Source organism: Salvelinus fontinalis, chromosome 11 (assembly GCF_029448725.1).
Source record: "Salvelinus fontinalis isolate EN_2023a chromosome 11, ASM2944872v1, whole genome shotgun sequence".
Classification (NCBI taxonomy): domain Eukaryota; kingdom Metazoa; phylum Chordata; class Actinopteri; order Salmoniformes; family Salmonidae; genus Salvelinus; species Salvelinus fontinalis.
The window spans coordinates 54,739,788-54,761,005 of NC_074675.1; the positions used below are offsets into that span (position 1 = coordinate 54,739,788).

At 45.3% G+C, this 21,218-nt stretch overlaps 1 protein-coding gene across 1 annotated transcript; it reads right to left on the reverse strand.

Annotated features, from left to right (window-relative positions):
• Window positions 1-459: 459 nt before the first annotated feature.
• LOC129864750 (F-box only protein 24-like) lies at window positions 460-14,010 on the reverse strand. The gene is made up of 10 exons (XM_055937044.1): window positions 13,927-14,010; window positions 13,750-13,830; window positions 13,328-13,514; window positions 11,643-11,914; window positions 11,045-11,321; window positions 8,843-9,001; window positions 8,553-8,674; window positions 7,278-7,409; window positions 6,987-7,157; window positions 460-838 (listed from the first exon to the last, which is right to left on the reverse strand). The coding sequence occupies exons 1-10, from the start codon at window positions 14,008-14,010 to the stop codon at window positions 518-520; spliced, it is 1,806 nt and encodes a 601-aa protein (XP_055793019.1). The 3' UTR covers window positions 460-517.
• Between the last annotated feature and the right edge of the window lie 7,208 nt (window positions 14,011-21,218).

A 21,218-nucleotide genomic window follows, 5' to 3' on the forward strand; every position in this document is an offset into this window, starting at 1 on the left:
CGTTAATTACCCTAACCTTAACCTAAGTCTCCTAACCTGCCACGTTAATTACCCTAACCTTAACCTAATTACCCTAACCTTGACCTAATTATCCTAACCTGCAACGTTAATTACCCTAACCTTAACCATAGTCTCCTAACCTGCCACGTTAATTACCCTAACCTTAACCTAATTATCCTAACCTTAACCTAATTCTCCTAACCTGACACGTAAATTATCCTAACCTTAACCTAATTATCCTAACCTTAACCTAATTCTCCTAACCTGCCATGTAAATTATCCTAACCAGCTACAAAACGTCCCTTCCAGTCGTAGCTGTACTAGCTGTAGTCAGAACCGTGATTCAGGGATACAGATTTGAGGGATTAATTCGTTTGACACAAACACTGATGCTGCTGTTTTTATTAAGCAAAATAAAACATAAAATGTGGATGGAGTCTTTGGCCACAATTGTTTCATATAGCATAAAAAAAACATTATAATAGGACAAAAAAAGTGGCATTGTTGGTGAATGTGATTATGACTGGCCGCTGGGCTCGTCAGACACGGGCCGGATGGCGATCAGCGCCTGGACCAGGAACTCCCTGTGGGCGGAGTTAATGGTCATGTGTCGCTGCACAGCCCAGCGGAGGATGTCCACCTTACGCCTCAGACTCTCACACTCCCTCAGCTGGGCTAGTTGCCAGATCAGCCTCTCCCTCTCATCTCTCGCCACCTCACTTTCCTCCTCCTTTACAGGAGGGGGGCAGCGGAACAGGGGGGGCTCGGCGATGTCATGGCAACAGAGCAGGAAGAGGCAGTCCTTGGAGGCGCAGAGAGAGCGGGCGGTGCGGGGCACCTGGGGGAGAGAGAAAGAGGACAGATACAGTAGTTAATAGTAAAGATGAGAGTACAAAGATGAAAGTAGCAAATAATAGGTCTTCCTCTTTGGTATTATGGCATTCACACAGTTTGTGCATGCCGCCACCTACTGTGTAGGAGTGTATGGTCGATCACGTTACATTTTGTCATAAAAAATTTTTTTTTTTTTAAACGAACTCTCCACTATTTCTTTTTCTTTTTCTTTTTAATCACCCCATTCCACTTATTTGACCCTAACTGATCTTACACCAGGCTGGGAGGACGGGAGGCTGGGAGGACGGGAGGCTGGGAGGACAGGCCTCTTTCGTTCAACACACCTTGTAACTCTTCTACAGTAAAACCTCGTACACCCAAGTACTTCTCTACAGCTGGCACCACAACATATAGTTTCTGTACTTCTCTACAGCTGGCACCACAACATATAGTTTCTGTCATTTATGTTCCATTTCTGCGGTACAGTTGATATGCTAAGAAGCCAAACTTGCTGAAGTACAAATTAGTATAACTCTGTATTGGTCAGGGGTGTCAAACTCATTCCACGGAGGGCCTAGTGTCTGCAGGTTTTTGTTTTTTCCTTTCAATAAAGCCCTAGACAACCAGGTGTGGGGAGTTCCTAACTAATTAGTGATGTTAATTCATCAATCAAGTACAAGGGAGGAGCGAAAACCCGCAGACACTCGGCCCCCCGTGGAATGAGTTTGACACCTGTGGTCTAGGCCAACTACTCACCCTTGACCCATCATCCTCTACTCTCTTCACTGCCTCAGCATATGTGACCTTCTGTTCTACTCTGACCCTGCCAACCTCAACCTGTCTCTTTCGCACCGGGCACTTCTGATCCCCAGCAACATGGGTATCCCCACAATTGACACACACTGTTTTCTTCCACCCGATACTACACATTCCTTTGTCCCATGCCCTCCTGCACACTTCTCACATCTTGGAATCTCCCTCCTACACACTGCTGCAACATGACCATGAGCTTGGTATCTGAAACACCTCAATGGGTTCGGCACAAAAGCTCTCATGGGATAACTGACATATCCTAACATGGCTTTGTCAAGTAAATACTCTGCTTCAAAACTCAAAAGGACAGACGGTGTCTTCTCAGTTTCACTACGCTCGCCAAACGGCGGGTGTCACAGACACAGGGAATCTTCAACTTTAGTTGCTCCACCTCAACACTTAACACCACACCAGTAATCACTCCTTTCAAAGGCGCCCTGCTCGGGTTTTGTCCCGAGGCCTGTGATGTGAAGCGCCCGCTCCCTCTGGGCCTAAGAAACAGCAAGTCCACTTCGAGATACCTTCACCGATTTAAACAGTACCCACATTATTTTCTCCCCAGCCTGAGACTACATATGGGTCAGTCAAAATGTAGGGATTCACTTTCTACAAAAGTTTCACTCCCACTGGGCAAGAATCATCCTTTGCATGACCATAGGGGAGAGGCTGGGACTCTGAGGTCTTCTCCACACCTTCCACTGTGACAGGTTAAAGGAAATACTAATAGCCTGTTATACATACACTTTTACCCAAAATGTGTGGGTAAAAGTGTTAATCTGTGATCTACTAAATGCTCTTAATCTATGAGCCTGAGATCGATTGCTCTGGTCTCCACTCAAGTTCACGGAGAAATCGCGGTCTTTTTCTCATTGCACTAAAAGTTTCAGTGAGTAAACAACACCTATCACTCTCGTGATTCTTTCTCCCCTTTTGCAGGGGTCTAACACCACCACAGGTACAGGTACAGGGAACTCATCCTCGTTCTTAATCAGGTTAAAGTTCTGAGACAGCAGAATACGGTTTGTACTTGGTGCCATTCTTCCTCAACACACATCTTCCCTCTGCACTGGGCTCTTCGGCTTCTTCCTCGCTGTCCATAACCACGTTTATCCATTCAACACGCTCATGCAGAGCCTTCATCCGCCGTATTGTTCGCAGATCACACACTGATGGCCTTTCTCCAATACCCAATATCTGTTCCTGAGCACAATTTACTATGTCTGGCTATCTCTGGCCTCTCCATGCTCACAATTTACCATGTCTGGCTGTCTCTGGCCTCTCCATGCTCACAATTTACCATGTCTGGCTGTCTCTGGCCTCTTCATGCTCACAATTTACTATGTCTGGCTATCTCTGGCCTCTCCATGCTCACAATTTACTATGTCTGGCTGTCTCTGGCCTCTTCATGTTCTCAATTTACCATGTCTGGTTATCTCTGGCCTCTCCATGCTCCCAATTTACCATGTCTGGCTATCTCTGGCCTCTCCATGCTCCCAATTTACCATGTCTGGCTATCTCTGGCCTCTCCATGCTCCCAATTTACCATGTCTGGCTATCTCTGGCCTCTCCATGCTCCCAATTTACCATGTCTGGCTATCTCTGGCCTCTCCATGCTCACAATTTACCATGTCTGGCTGTCTCTGGCCTCTTCATGTTCTCAATTTACCATGTCTGGCTATTTCTGGCCTCTCCATGCTCACGATTTACTAGTCTGGCTATCTCTGGCCTCTCCATGCTCACAATTTACTAGTCTGGCTATCCCTGGCCTCTCCATGCTCACAATTTACTAGTCTGGCTATCTCTGGTCTCTCATTGCTCCCAATTTACCATGTCTGGCTATCTCTGGCCTCTCCATGCTCACAATTTACTAGTCTGGCTATCTCTGGCCTCTTCTTGCTCCCAATTTACCATGTCTGGCTATCTCTGGCCTCACCATGCTCACAATTTACCATGTCTGGCTATCTCTGGCCTCACCATGCTCACAATTTACTAGTCTGGCTATCTCTGGCCTCTCCTTGCTCCCAATTTACCATGTCTGGCTATCTCTGGCCTCTCCATGCTCACAATTTACCATGTCTGGCTATTTCTGGCCTCTCTATGCTCACGATTTACTTGTCTGGCTATCTCTGGCCTCTCCATGCTCACAATTTACTAGTCTGGCTATCCCTGGCCTCTCCATGCTCACAATTTACTAGTCTGGCTATTTCTGGTCTCTCATTGCTCCCAATTTACCATGTCTGGCTATCTCTGGCCTCTCCATGCTCACAATTTACTAGTCTGGCTATTTCTGGCCTCTCCTTGCTCCCAATTTACCATGTCTGGCTATCTCTGGCCTCACCATGCTCACAATTTACCATGTCTGGCTATCTCTGGCCTCACCATGCTCACAATTTACTAGTCTGGCTATCTCTGGCCTCTCCTTGCTCCCAATTTACCATGTCTGGCTATCTCTGGCCTCACCATGCTCACAATTTACTAGTCTGGCTATCTCTGGCCTCTCCATGCTCACAATTTACTAGTCTGGCTATCTCTGGCCTCTCCTTGCTCCCAATTTACCATGTCTGGCTATCTCTGGCCTCACCATGCTCACAATTTACCATGTCTGGCTATCTCTGGCCTCACCATGCTCGCAAAATGTGAGATACTCTGCATCTAAAAGCAGTGTCCGTCCCTCTCCTCCTGTCGCAGTGCCCGATGGTCAATCCCAAACATAGGTTTATAGCTAGCTAGATACAGTTGAAGTCGGAAGTTTACATACACCTTAGCCAAATACATTTAAACTCAGTTTTTCATAATTCCTGACATTTAATCCTAGTAAAAACTCCCTATCTTAGGTCAGTTAGGATCACCACTTTATTTTAAGAATGTAAAAGATCAGAATAATAGTAGAGAGAAGAATTTATTTCAGCTTTTATATCTTTCATCACATTCTCAGTGGGTCAGAAGTTTATATACACTCTATTAGTATTTGGTAGCATTGTCTTTAAATTGTTTAACTTGGTCAAACGTTTCGGGTAGCCTTCCACAAGCTTCCCACAATAAGTTGGGTGAATTTTGGCCCATTCCTCCTGACAGAGCTGGTGTAACTGAGTCAGGTTTGTAGGCCTCCTTGCTCGCACACACTTTTTCAGTTCTGCCCACAAATGTTCTATAGGATTGAGGTCAGGGCTTTGTGATGGCCACTCCAATACCTTGACTTTGTGGTCCTTAAGCCATTTTGCCACAACTTTGGAAGTATGCTTGGGGTCATTGTCCATTTGGAAGACCCATTTGCGACCAAGCTTTAACTTCCTGGCTGATGTCTTAAGATGTTGCTTCAATATTCCACATACTGTTCCTTCCTCATGATGCCATCCATTTTGTGAAGTGCACCAGTCCCTCCTGCAGCAAAGCACCCCCACAACATGATGCTTCCACCCCCGTGCTTCACGGTTTGGATGGTGTTCTTCGGCTTGCAACAGGTACAAAAGTATAGATACTTTTGTACCTGATTCCTCCAGCATCTTCACAAGGTCCTTTGCTGTTGTTCTGGGATTGATTTGCACTTTTCACACCAAAGTACATTCATCTCCAGGAGACCGAACGCGTCTCCTTCCTGAGCGGTATGACGGCTGCGTGGTCCCATGGTGTTTATACTTGCGTACTATTGTTTGTACAGATGAACGTGGTACCTTCAAGCGTTTGTAAATTGCTCTCAAGGATGAACCAGACTTGTGGAGGTCTACAATTTTTCTGAGGTCTTGGCTGATTTATTTTGATTTTCCCATGATATCAAGCAAAGAGGCACTGAGTTTGAAGGTAGGCCTTGAAATACATCCACAGGTACACCTCCAATTGACTCAAATGATGTCAATTAACCTATCAGAAGCTTCTAAAGCTATGACATAATTTTCTGGAATTTTCCAAGCTGTTTAAAGGCACAGTCAACTTAGTGTATGTAAACTTTTGACCCACTGGAATTGTGATGCAGTGAATTATAAGTAGAATTTTCTGTATGTAAACAATTGTTGGAAAAATTACTTGTGTCATGCACAAAGTAGATGTCCTAACCGACTTTCCAAAACTATAGTTTGTTAAGTACTAATGTATCTTTCATTTGCTGTCCAACCTGTATTTTTTTGTCAAGTTTAAATTTAGTTACTGATTAGATTAGGTGCCTCTCCCAAGATTTCTCCCGACATATTGTCGGCAGCTTGGCTACTATTCTCATTGTATAACCACGATTTGTGCCGCTAAATATGCACATTTTCGAACAAACTCTATATGTATTGTGTAATATGATGTTATAGGACTGTCATCTGAAGAAGTTTGAGAAGGTTATTGAAAAAATTAATATCTTTTGCTGGTTTATTCGTTATCGCTATTGTTGGCTTGAATCAATGCTGTTGTGTGGTTGGCTATTGTAGTAAGCTAATATAATGCTATATTGTGTTTTCGCTGTAAAACACTTAAAAAATCTGAAATATTGTCTGGATTCACAAGATCTGTGTCTTTCATTTGCTGTACGCTGTGTATTTTTCATAAATGATTTATGATGAGTATTTAGGTAATTCACGTTGGTCTCTGTAGTTATTCTAGTTGCTTTGGTGAGAGTTGTGATGGTGGCTGCAATGGTAAACTATGATTTATACCTGAAATATGCACATTTTTCTAACAAAACATATGCTATACAATAAATATGTTATCAGACTGTCATCTGATGAAGTTGTTTCTTGGTTAGTGGCTATTTATATCTTTATTTGGTCGAAATTGTGATAGCTACCTATGCAGGAAAAAAATGGTGGGGGAAAAAAGTTGTGTCTTTTGCTATCGTGGTTAGCTAATAGATTTACATATTGTGTCTTCCCTGTAAAACATTTTAAAAATCAGAAATGATGGCTGGATTCACAAGATGTGTATCTTTCATCTGGTGTCTTGGACTTGTGATTTAATGATATTTAGATGCTAGTATTTACTTGTGACGCTATGCTAGGCTATGCTAGTCAGCTTTTTTACTGATGGGGGTGCTCCCGGATCCGGGATTGTGATGAAGTAGAAGTTAACAAGACGTGTGTGTTGTGTTTGAAAAACAAGTTTTAATGACTCCAACCTAAGTGTATGTAAACTTCCGACTTCAACTGTAATTATCCAATCAAATAGCTAGATAATTAACCAATGCAACAGCTAGATAATTAACCAATCCAACAGCTAGATAATTAACCAATCCAACAGCTAGATAATTAACCAATCCAACAGCTAGATAATTAACCAAATCAACAGCTAGATAATTAACCAATCCGACAGCTAGATAATTAACCAATGAAATGTCCAGAGTGAGATTACAAAGAGTGCAGGCTTACCTTGATGCTCAGCTTGATGAACACAGCGCTTCCCTTGGAGCAGCCGGGCAGTCGTCGGCCTCCTCCACAGCCACAGCCCTGTACTTCCTTCACTCCAGACTCCCCTTGCAGCAGGGCGAGCGAGTGGTTCAGTCCACACCACACCTCCACTGGGGTCATGGACAGCACCACCTACAACAGGGGAGAGGGGGAATTGTTATCTGATGGATTTTGATATTATGGTGTTGGAAATGTAGTTTCAACTGGAAACTGAACAGTAAGGTGTATAAGAGAGGAAGCGCAGACACACACCTCGGTGGGTTCGCCGCGGTCGATCTTATCTCCTGTGCCAAGCTGTCCGTAGCGGTTGCTGCCCTGCATGAAGACGCGGCCACAATCATCCAGCAGGCACAAGTGGCTCAGTCCCAGAGAGCACTTCACCACCTAGCAGAGGTCAAAGGTAACTCCATTGTAGGTTTGAATCCTGCATGCATGGACCATATATACCAATAGACCATATATACTAATATACTATATATATTAATATACTATATATACTAATAGACAATATTTACTAATAGACCATATATACTAATAGACTATATACTAATAGACTATATATACTAATAGACCATATATACTAATATACTATATATACTAATAGACAATATTTACTAATAGACCATATATACTAATAGACTATATACTAATAGACTATATATACTAATATACCATATATACTAATAGACCATATACTAATATACCATATATACTAATATACTATATATACTAATAGACAATATTTACTAGTATACTATATATACTAATAGACCATATATACTAATATACTAGATATACTAATAGACCATATATACTAATATACTATATATACTTATAGACAATATTTACTAGTATACTATATATACTAATAGACCATATATACTAATAGACCATATATACTAATAGACCATATATACTAATAGACCATATATACTAATATACTATATATACTAATATACTATATATGCTAATAGACCATATAACCTAATAGACCATATATACTAGTATACTATATATACTAATAGACCATATATACTAATATACTAGATATACTAATAGACCATATATACTAATAGGCCATATATACTAATAGACCATATATACTAATAGACCATATATACTAATATACTATATATACTAATAGACTATATATACTAATATACCATATAACCTAATAGACCATATATACTAATATACTATATATACTAGTATACTATATATACTAATAGACCATATATACTAATATACTAGTATACTATATATACTAATATACCATATAACCCAATAGACCATATATACTATATATACTACACAAAGGTGCTATCTAGAACCTAAAAAGGTTATTTTGCTGTCCCCATAGGAAAACAAAAGGGTTCTACATGGAACCCAAAAGGCTTCTACATGGAACCCAAAAGGGTTCTACCTGGAATATCCTATGGCGACAGCTGAAGAACCCCTTTTAGAACCATTTTCTCTAAGAGTGTACCTGTGGACAAAAGTGAGTTTGGTGTAAATGTGTCTCAGTACCTTGTAGGGCAGGGAGAGCGGCAGAGGGGTGTGGATGTCATGGGGGTCGTAACCCTGTTGGGTCCCAATGAACTGACGATACACACCAACGGAGTGCACCTCCAAATAGACTGAACCCTCACCTGAGAGAGAGAGAGAGAGAGGGTTATGACACATTTTTATACTAGCATGGATGGAAAACCGCAATGTAAGAAGCATTGTTGACTGCAGAAACTGTCATATACTGAACTCAACCTTCTTTTCAATGGAGTCTTCACCCAAAACGAAGCTAACTGTGCTGTGATATTTACCTGTGAGGTAGAGGACGCTGCTGTAGCTGGAATGGACCTGAGCGATGGGCAGGTGAGGCAGAGAGATGCTGATCTCCTTCAGAGCCAGCTGCACGGTGTAGGAACGAGGCGTGTTCAACTGGGTCTCATTCACAGACAGAGAATAGACCTTCCCAGTATCTGAGGGTGGAAAAGGAGAGATACAATTCAGAGAAATACAAGTTGTTTATTTGCTAGCTTCATTTATGTGTCAGGGACCTTGTAGAACTATTTACAGTGCATACGGAAAGTATTCAGACCCCTTGACTTTTTCTACATTTTGTTACGTTACAGCCTTATTCTACAATTAAATTGATTACATAGGGGGGACTGGGAGACTAGTCAGGTTTAAAGAGGGGGGACTGGGAAACTAGTCAGGTTTAAAGAGGGGGGACTGGGAGACTAGTCAGGTTTAAAGAGGGGGGACTGGGAGACTAGTCAGGTTTAAAGAGGGGGGACTGGGAGACTAGTCAGGTTTAAAGAGGGGGGACTGGGAGACTAGTCAGGTTTAAAGAGGGGGGACTGGGAGACTAGTCAGGTTTAAAGAGGGGGGACTGGGAGACTAGTCAGGTTTAAAGAGGGGGGACTGGGAGACTAGTCAGGTTTAAAGAGGGGGGACTGGGAGACTAGTCAGGTTTAAAGAGGGGGGACTGGGAGACTAGTCAGGTTTAAAGAGGGGGGACTGGGAGACTAGTCAGGTTTAAAGAGGGGGGACTGGGAGACTAGTCAGGTTTAAAGAGGGGGGACTGGGAGACTAGTCAGGTTTAAAGAGGGGGGACTGGGAGACTAGTCAGGTTTAAAGAGGGGGGACTGGGAGACTAGTCAGGTTTAAAGAGGGGGGACTGGGAGACTAGTCAGGTTTAAAGAGGGGGGACTGGGAGACTAGTCAGGTTTAAAGAGGGGGGACTGGGAGACTAGTCAGGTTTAAAGAGGGGGGACTGGGAGACTAGTCAGGTTTAAAGAGGGGGGACTGGGAGACTAGTCAGGTTTAAAGAGGGGGGACTGGGAGACTAGTCAGGTTTAAAGAGGGGGGACTGGGAGACTAGTCAGGTTTAAAGAGGGGGGACTGGGAGACTAGTCAGGTTTAAAGAGGGGGGACTGGGAGACTAGTCAGGTTTAAAGAGGGGGGACTGGGAGACTAGTCAGGTTTAAAGAGGGGGGACTGGGAGACTAGTCAGGTTTAAAGAGGGGGGACTGGGAGACTAGTCTGGTTTAAAGAGGGGGGACTGGGAGACTAGTCAGGTTTAAAGAGGGGGGACTGGGAGAATAGTCAGGTTTAAATAGGGGGGACTGGGAGACTAGTCAGGTTTAAAGAGGGGGGACTGGGAGACTAGTCAGGTTTAAATAGGGGGGGCTGGGAGAATAGTCAGGTTTAAAGAGGGGGGACTGGGAGAATAGTCGGGTTTAAATAAGGGGGGCTGGGAGACTAGTCAGGTTTAAATAGGGGGGGCTGGGAGTCTAGTCGGGTTTAAATAGGGGGGGCTGGGAGACTAGTCAGGTTTAAATAAGGGGGACTGGGAGACTAGTCGGGTTTAAATAGATCCTGGATGAAAAGCTGCTCCAGAGTGCTCAGGACCTCAGACTGGGGCGAAGGTTCACCTTCCAACAGAACAACGACCCTAAGCACACAGCCAAGACAACACAGGAGTGGCTTCGGGACAAGTCTCTGAATGTCCTTGAGTGGCCCAGCCAGAGCTCGGACTTGAACCCAATCAAACATCTCTGGAGAGACCTGAAAATAGCTGTGCAGCAACGCTGCCAATCCAACCTGACATAGCTTGAGAGGATCTGCAGAGAAGAATGGGAGAAACTCCCCAAATACAGGTGTGCCAAGCTTGTGGCGTCATACTCAAGAAGACTCAATGTTGTAATCTCTGCCAAAGGTTCTTCAACAAAGTACTGAGTAAAGGGTCTGAATACTTATGGAAATGTGATATTTCAGCTTTTTATTTTTACACAAAAAATTGTGTAGATTGAGGGAGAAAAAACAATGTAATAAATTTTAGAATAAGGCTGTAACGTAACAAAATGTGGAAAAAGTCAAGGGGTCTGAATACTTTTCGAATGCACTATATATTTAAATTAGATGTAATTCATGATGTGCCATTCAGTTGTAAAACTCCCCCAAATCCATTTGAATTGAAAATCAACCAATCAGACTATCTGACGTTCAGAGACACTGACCAGTGAGCAGCAGCAGGACCCTGTTGACCTCTGAGCCGGTGATGCGGAGCTGTATGAAGGTCAGGGAGGGGTGAAAGGTCATCCGGAACACCCTCTGGCTGGTGTCCTGCTGGTACACTTCCACACAGTCACACCGCGGAGGAGTGAGACCCCCTCCGGCCGAGCTGGGGGCGCCGGGCCAGCTGGGGGGCACGCCTTCTGCACCACTGTTAGTACGGCTCACCAGGACGTATATGTACTGACGGAAGGAGTTGTCGCTACGAGGATCCACGGCAAACTATGAGTGGAGGAGCGAGAGAAACAGAGAGAGAGAGTGAGTGTGTGTGTGTGTGTGTGTGTGTGTGTGTGTGTGTGTGTGTGTGTGTGTGTGTGGGGGGGGGGGGGGGTTATAAAGTGTTCAAGCTAAAGTTTAACTTCCTGTTGGGTGTCTCACCCAATGTGCTACCCTCCACCTTCTTTCCTCTTACTCTCTTAAATGCTAGTCCTACTATTTCAATACTAGCAATACTGGCTAGCTAAATAGCTTGAGAATTTGTCATGGCTTGTGAGAATACCTCCCTCTGACCTTTACCCCCCCCCCCCCCCACCCCCGACTCACATCTTTGGCATTCTGACACAGCACAGCGTGGCGTGCGGCCCTCCTCCAAGTCATGTGACCGCGGAGCGATGATGTCGCGGCGTTGCGCAGCAGGAAGACGGTGCCCTGGTAGTCAAACAGCAGGAGGTGGTCACGGGTTGGCAGGGACCTTCTGTAGCCCAGTGCCAGGGGAGGAACAACGGCCAGGGACACAGAGGGACCCCCGGACCTGCACCACCTGGGAGTCCGGGACCACCCACTGCCCAAACGCTGCATCTGGAGGCCCTGGGAGTCTGTGGGGAGTAGAGAGAGGGTTATGGAATGTCTTGAGTGGTGTCTGATTCAATAGATCATTGTTATATTTTGTTGATTTGATCTCATGTCTCATTTTCTGTTTTCTCAGGAGACAGTGTTTTCATGTGTGATGGTGTCATTCGCAGCGGTCAAAGGATGATGAATACTGAACAAAAATATAAACCCAACATGCAAAGTGTTGGTCCCATGTTTCCTGAGCTGAAATAAAATATCCTAGAAATTTTCCATACGCACAAAAATGTATTTCGTTGAAATGTTGTGCACAAATTTGTTTACATCCCTGTTAATGAGCATTTCTCCTTTGTCAAGATAATCCATCCACCTGATAGGTGAAGAAGCTGATTAAACGGCATGATCATTACACAGGTGCACCTTGTGCTGGGAACAATAAACGGGCACTCTAAAAAGGGGCAGTTTTGTCACACAACACAATGCCACAGATGTCTCAAGTTGAGGGAACGTGCAATTGACATGCTCACGACAGGAATGTCCACCAGAGCTGTTGCCAGATAATTGAATGTTAATTTCTCTACCATAAGTCTCCTCCAACGTTCTTTTAGAGAATTTGTCAGTACTTCCAACCGGCCTCACAACCGGAGACCACGTGTATGGTGGTGTTGTAGGCGAGCTGTTTGCTGATGTCAACGTTGTGAACAGAGTGGCCGATGGTGGCGGTGGGGTTATGGTATGGGCAGGCATAAGCTATGAACAATGAACACAATTGCATTTTATCTATGGCAATTTGAATGCACAGAGATGCCGTGACGAGATCCTGAGGCCCGTTGTCGTGCCATTCATCCACCGCCATCACCTCATGTTTCAGCACGATAATGCACGGCCCCATGTCGCTAGGATCTGTACACAATTCCTGGAAGCTGAACATGTCCCAGTTCTTCCATGGTGTGCATACTCACCAGACATGTCACCCATTGAGTATGTTTGGGATGCTCTGAATCGACCTGTACGACAGCGTGCTCCAGTTCCCACCAATATCCAACAACTTCACACAGCCATTGAAGAGGAGTGGGACAACATTCCACAGGCCACAATCAACAGCCTGATCAACTCTATGTGAAGGAGATGTGTCAGGCTGCATGAAGGAAGTGGTGGTCACACCAGATACTGACTGGTTTTCTGATCCACACCCCCACCTTTTTTATTAAGGTATCTACAACCAACAGATACATATCTGTATTCCCAGTCATGTGAAATCCATGGATTAGGGCCTAATTAATTTATTTCAATTGACTGATTTCCTTATATGAACTGTAACTCAGTACAATCTTTGAAATTGTTACATGTTGTGTTTATATGTTATTTCAGTGTATATTTAAACAGAGCAACATCCGTTTGATTAACGCTACAGACTCAGTCCCTCCATCTATTCTTACATTTCAAGATGGCTGTCCTTCGCCAGTCGTTGGGCGGGGCAGCGGAAGGCTGCTGCGTCCCGGGTGCCTGGCGATGGCAGAGCCGTCTCCAGAGGGAGGAGCTTAGGCTCAGCTGGTGGTAGGTGCTGCAAGTGGCTCCAAAGGCGATGACGTCCCTGACTGACACTCTGGACAGAATCTCTTCCAGCTTGAGTGTGATTGGTTGGAGATTGAGATCAGTTTATGAGCAGACATTCAGCAGAGACCATCATGGTCAAACCCATGTTCTAACAGTGGTTACTTTGATTGACAGTTTATGTAACACATGAAACAATGAGAAAGTTACACTTCCTGTATGTGATCAAATGTGTGCATTAGGTCTAGTTTTGCACTTGACCATATGAAATGATACTCTACCACACAGTGTGATGTGGTTATCTCACCAGCTCAGGTGGCAAACAGCGAATAGTGGTGCAGTGTTCTACAGCATCCTCAGTTGGTGGGTTGGTCCTTCTCTTCTTTGGCTTCAAACATAGAAGCACACATGTTCACTTTTTGTTTGGGACAATATTCTATCTCTGAGCTTCACTTTCAGAAATACTGTACATATCTCAACGTACCTTTGGTGGCGCCTCAGCTCTGTCGTATCCACACGCCAAGTTAGAACGGAGCTTTCCTGCCTCTTTATTTGGCCTCTCGTCCATTTCTTATTGAAAACGTTTGGATCTTATCTTTGGAAAATATTAAGCGGTTCCTCCTTCGCATGTGAGCAAATATTTGAAGTACATTTTTCAGAATGTCTGTTCTTTTGAGCCAGTGTTCTAGAAGTCGTCATGGTGAACTTTGTTTTGGAATCATCAGCTATTGTTGCGTGATTGTAGAACTTTGGTGATGACCCATTGTGAGGTAATTCGGTTTCCTTCCGAATCAGTGGATCCTAATCTTTGACTTAGTGTGTACCCCTAATAAGCCATATTATCTCACTACATGTCCCTTTGGCAACACATCTGCAAGCAGACCCCTTCCTGATAATCCCCAACAGTTTATGGTATTCATCCATTATACATACACTAGGTTGATAGAAATGGAAATCGATTGATAGATAGTTATAAAAAAAAAAAATCTGAACTAAATTTTTCAAAAAAAGAAATGTCCTCTCACTGTCAACTGCGTTTATTTTCAGCAAACTTAATGTGTAAATATTTATATGAACATAACAAGATTCAACAACTGAGACATAAACTGAAAAAGTTCCACAGACATGTGACTAACAGAAATGGAATAATGTGTCCCTGAACAAAGGGGGGGATCAAAATCAAAAGTAACAGTCAGTATTTGGTGTGGCCACCAGCTGCATTAAGTACTGCAGTGCATCTCCTCCTCATGGACTGCACCAAATTTGCCAGTTCTTGCTGTGAGATGTTACCCTACTCTTCCACCAAGGCGGACATTTCTGCGGGGAATGTCCAAGCCACACCCTCCTATCCAACAGGTCCCAGACATGCTCAATAGCATTGAGATCCGGGCTCTTCGCTGGCCATGGCAGAACACTGACATTCCTGTCTTGCAGGAAATCACACAGAACGAGCAGCATGGCTGGTGGCATTGTCATGCTGGAGGGTCATGTCAGGATGAGCCTGCAGGAAGGGAACCACATGAGGGAAGAGGATGTCTTCCCTGTAACGCACAGCATTGAGATTGCCTGCAATGACAACAAGCTCAGTCCGATGATGCTGTGACACACCACCCCAGACCATGACAGACCCTCCACCTCCAAATCAATCCCGCTCCAGAGTACAGGCCTCAGTGTAACGCTCATTCCTTCGATGATAAACGCGAATCCGACCATCACCCCTGGTGAGACAAAACCGGGAGTCGTCAGTGAAGAGCACTTTTTGCAAGTCCTGTCTGGTCCAGCGACGGTGGGTTTGTGCCCATGTCCTAAGTTTTCATAACTGTGACCTTAATTGCCTACCGTCTGTAAGCTGTTAGTGTCTTAACGACCGATCCACAGGTACATGTTCATTCATGTTTATGGTTCATTGAACAAGCATGGAAACAGTGTTTAAACCCTTTACATTGAAGATCTGTGAAGTTATTTGGATTTTTACAAATTATCTTTGAAAGACAGGGTCCTGAAACAGGGACGTATCTTTTTTTGCTGAGTTTAGATACAGCAGAGGTGCAAAGCTTACAACTAATTTAAAAATGGTGAAACGTATGATCTAGTATGTGTCTCATTGTGTGTTAACTTGAAAGATCCTATCCAAGACAATTGTGTGTGTGTGTGTGTGTGTGTGTGTGTGTGTGTGTGTGTGTGTGTGTGTGTGTGTGTGTGTGTGTGTGTGTGTGTGTGTGTGTGTGTGTGTGTGTGTGTGTGTGTGTGTGTGTGTGTGTGTGTGTGTGTGTGTGTGTGTGTGTGTGTGGTGTAAAGTACTTAAATAAAAATATGTGAAAGTACTACTTAAGTTACATTTTGAATGCTTAGCAGGACAGGAAAATGGTCAAATTCACACACTTATCAAGAGAACATCCCTGGTCATCCCTACAGCCTCTGATCTGGCAGACTCACTAAACAGAGAACATCCCTGGTCATCCCTACTGCCTCTGATCTGGTGGACTCACTAAACAGAGAACATCCCTGGTCATCCCTACTGACACTGATCTGGTGGACTCACTAAACAGAGAACATCCCTGGTCATCCCTACTGCCTCTGATCTGGCAGACTCACTAAACAGAGAACATCCCTGGTCATCCCTACTGCCTCTGATCTGGCAGACTCACTAAACAGAGAACATCCCTGGTCATCCCTACTGCCTCTGATCTGGTGGACTCACTAAACAGAGAACATCCCTGGTCATCCCTACTGCCTCTGATCTGGAGGACTCACTAAACAGAGAACATCCCTGGTCATCCCTACTGCCTCTGATCTGGTGGACTCACTAAACAGAGAACATCCCTGGTCATCCCTACTGCCTCTGATCTGGCAGACTCACTAAACAGAGAACATCCCTGGTCATCCCTACTGCCTCTGATCTGGTGGACTCACTAAACAGAGAACATCCCTGGTCATCCCTACTGCCTCTGATCTGGAGGACTCACTCAACAGAGAACATCCCTGGTCGTCCCTACTGCCTCTGATCTGGAGGACTCACTAAACAGAATACATCCCTGGTCATCCCTACTTCCTCTGATCTGGTGGACTCACTAAACAGAGAACAACCCTGGTCATCCCTACTGCCTCTGATCTGGCAGACTCACTAAACAGAGAACATCCCTGGTCATCCCTACTACCTCTGATCTGGTGGACTCACTAAACAGAGAACATCCCTGGTCATCCCTACTGCCTCTGATCTGGAGGACTCACTAAACAGAGAACATCCCTGGTCATCCCTACTGCCTCTGATCTGGTGGACTCACTAAACAGAGAACATCCCTGGTCATCCCTACTGCCTCTGATCTGGAGGACTCACTAAACAGAGAACATCCCTGGTCATCCCTACTGCCTCTGATCTGGCAGACTCACTAAAAGAGAACATCCCTGGTCATCCCTACTGCCTCTGATCTGGAGGACTCACTAAACAGAGAACATCCCTGGTCATCCCTACTGCCTCTGATCTGGCAGACTCACTAAACAGAGAACATCCCTGGTCATCCCTACTGCCTCTGATCTGGCGGACTCACTAAACAGAGAACATCCCTGGTCGTCCCTACTGCCTCTGATCTGGTGGACTCACTAAACAGAGAACATCCCTGGTCATCCCTACTGCCTCTGATCTGGTGGACTCACTAAACAGAGAACATCCCTGGTCATCCCTACTTCCTCTGATCTGGAGGACTCACTCAACAGAGAACATCCCTGGTCGTCCCTACTGCCTCTGATCTGGAGGACTCACTAAACAGAATACATCCCTGGTCATCCCTACTTCCTCTGATCTGGTGGACTCACTAAACAGAGAACATCCCTGGTCATCCCTACTGCCTCTGATCTGGCAGACTCACTAAACAGAGAACATCCCTGGTCATCCCTACTACCTCTGATCTGGTGGACTCACTAAACAGAGAACATCCCTGGTCATCCCTACTGCCTCTGATCTGGAGGACTCACTAAACAGAGAACATCCCTGGTCATCCCTACTGCCTCTGATCTGGTGGACTCACTAAACAGAGAACATCCCTGGTCATCCCTACTGCCTCTGATCTGGAGGACTCACTAAACAGAGAACATCCCTGGTCATCCCTACTGCCTCTGATCTGGCAGACTCACTAAAAGAGAACATCCCTGGTCATCCCTACTGCCTCTGATCTGGAAGACTCACTAAACAGAGAACATCCCTGGTCATCCCTACTGCCTCTGATCTGGTGGACTCACTAAACAGAGAACATCCCTGGTCATCCCTACTGCCTCTGATCTGGCGGACTCACTAAACAGAGAACATCCCTGGTTGTCCCTACTGCCTCTGATCTGGCAGACTCACTAAACAGAGAACATCCCTGGTCATCCCTACTGCCTCTGATCTGGCAGACTCACTAAACAGAGAACATCCCTGGTCATCCCTACTGCCTCTGATCTGGCGGACTCACTAAACAGAGAACATCCCTGGTCATCCCTACTGCCTCTGATCTGGAGGACTCACTAAACAGAGAACATCCCTGGTCATCCCTACTGCCTCTGATCTGGTGGACTCACTAAACAGAGAACATCCCTGGTCATCCCTACTGCCTCTGATCTGGCAGACTCACTAAACAGAGAACATCCCTGGTCATCCCTACTGCCTCTGATCTGGTGGACTCACTAAACAGAGAACATCCCTGGTCATCCCTACTGCCTCTGATCTGGAGGACTCACTCAACAGAGAACATCCCTGGTCGTCCCTACTGCCTCTGATCTGGAGGACTCACTAAACAGAGAACATCCCTGGTCATCCCTACTTCCTCTGATCTGGTGGACTCACTAAACAGAGAACATCCCTGGTCATCCCTACTGCCTCTGATCTGGCAGACTCACTAAACAGAGAACATCCCTGGTCGTCCCTACTGCCTCTGATCTGGTGGACTCACTAAACAGAGAACATCCCTGGTCGTCCCTACTGCCTCTAATATGGTGGACTCACTAAACAGAGAACATCCCTGGTCAACCCTACTGCCTCTGATCTGGCAGACTCACTAAACAGAGAACATCCCTGGTCATCCCTACTACCTCTGATCTGGTGGACTCACTAAACAGAGAACATCCCTGGTCATCCCTACTGCCTCTGATCTGGAGGACTCACTCAATAGAGAACATCCCTGGTCGTCCCTACTGCCTCTGATCTGGAGGACTCACTAAACAGAGAACATCCCTGGTCATCCCTACTTCCTCTGATCTGGTGGACTCACTAAACAGAGAACATCCCTGGTCATCCCTACTGCCTCTGATCTGGCAGACTCACTAAACAGAGAACATCCCTGGTCGTCCCTAATGCCTCTGATCTGGTGGACTCACTAAACAGAGAACATCCCTGGTCGTCCCTACTGCCTCTGATCTGGTGGACTCACTAAACAGAGAACATCCCTGGTCATCCCTACTGCCTCTGATCTGGCAGACTCACTAAACAGAGAACATCCCTGGTCATCCCTACTACCTCTGATCTGGTGGACTCACTAAACAAAGAACATCCCTGGTCATCCCTACTGCCTCTGATCTGGAGGACTCACTAAACAGAGAACATCCCTGGTCATCCCTACTGCCTCTGATCTGGTGGACTCACTAAACAGAGAACATCCCTGGTCATTCCTACTGCCTCTGATCTGGTGGACTCACTAAACAGAGAACATCCCTGTTCATCCCTACTGCCTCTGATCTGGAGGACTCACTAAACAGAGAACATCCCTGGTCATCCCTACTGCCTCTGATCTGGAGGACTCACTAAACAGAGAACATCCCTGGTCATCCCTACTGTCTCTGATCTGGCAGACTCACTAAACAGAGAACATCCCTGGTCATCCCTACTGCCTCTGATCTGGAGGACTCACTAAACAGAGAACATCCCTGGTCATCCCTACTGTCTCTGATCTGGAGGACTCACTAAACAGAGAACATCCCTGGTCATCCCTACTGCCTCTGATCTGGAGGCGTCACTAAACAGAGAACATTCCTGGTCATCCCTACTGCCTCTGATCTGACAGACTCACTAAACAGAGAACATCCCTGGTCATCCCTACTGCCTCTGATCTGACAGACTCACTAAACAGAGAACATCCCTGGTCATCCCTACTGCCTCTGATCTGACAGACTCACTAAACAGAGAACATCCCTGGTCATCCCTACTGCCTCTGATCTGGAGGACTCACTAAACAGAGAACATCCCTGGTCATCCCTACTGTCTCTGATCTGGAGGACTCACTAAACAGAGAACATCCCTGGTCATCCCTACTGCCTCTGATCTGGAGGACTCACTAAACAGAGAACATCCCTGGTCATCCCTACTGCCTCTGATCTGACAGACTCACTAAACAGAGAACATCCCTGGTCATCCCTACTGCCTCTGATCTGACAGACTCACTAAACAGAGAACATCCCTGGTCATCCCTACTGCCTCTGATCTGACAGACTCACTAAACAGAGAACATCCCTGGTCATCCCTACTGCCTCTGATCTGACAGACTCACTAAACAGAGAACATCCCTGGTCATCCCTACTGCCTCTGATCTGACAGACTCACTAAACAGAGAACATCCCTGGTCATCCCTACTGCCTCTGATCTGGCAGACTCACTAAACAGAGAACATCCCTGGTCATCCCTACTGCCTCTGATCTGGAGGACTCACTAAACAGAGAACCTCCCTGGTCATCCCTACTGCCTCTGATCTGGTGGACTCACTAAACAGAGAACATCCCTGGTCATCCCTACTGCCTCTGATCTGGAGGACTCACTAAACAGAGAACATCCCTGGTCATCCCTACTGCCTCTGATCTGACAGACTCACTAAACACAAATGCTTAGTTTGTAAATTATGTCTGCATGTTGGAGTGTGCCCCCTGGCTATCAGTAAATAGAAAATAAAAATATAATTTGGTGCCGTCTGGTTTTTTAATATAAAGAATTTAAAATGATTTATACTTTTGATACTAAAGTATATTTTAGCAATTACATTTACGTTTGATACTTAAGTATATTTAAAACCAAATACTTTTAGACTTTTACTCAAGTAGTATTTTACTGGTTGACTTTCACTTTTACTTGAGTCATTTTCTATTAAGCTATCTTTACTTTTACTCAAGTATGACAATTGGATACTTTGTGTATGTGTGTGTGTGCCATTCACTGTCTGGCACAACACGACACCCACAGCTGGTGGTGGGCTGGTCACTTCCAATCGCATACCTATCATTCTCACGCATTCACTTTAGAGGGCATTCACTCTCTCTCTCTCTGCCCCTGTGTCTCTTTCTCTCTCCACCTCATTCACTCTCTCTATCCCTGTGTCTCTCTCTCTCTCCACCTCATTCACTCTCTCTATCCCTGTCTCTCTCTCTCTCTCTGCCCCTGTGTCTCTCTCTCTCTCCACCTCATTCACTCTCTCTATCCCTGTCTCTCTCTCTCTTTCTGCCCCTGTGTCTCTCTCTCTCTCCACCTCATTCACTCTCTCTATCCTGGTGTCCCTCTCTCCCTCTCTCTCTCTCCACCTCATTCACTCTATCCCTGTCTCTCTCTCTTTCCACCTCATTCACTCTCTCTATCCCTGTCTCTCTCTCTCTTTCTGCCCCTGTGTCTCTCTCTCTCTCCACCTCATTCACTCTCTCTATCCTGGTGTCCCTCTCTCCCTCTCTCTCTCTCCACCTCATTCACTCTATCCCTGTCTCTCTCTCTCTCCACCTCATTCATTCTCTCTATCCCTGTCTCTCTCTCTCTCTCTCTCTCTCTCTCCA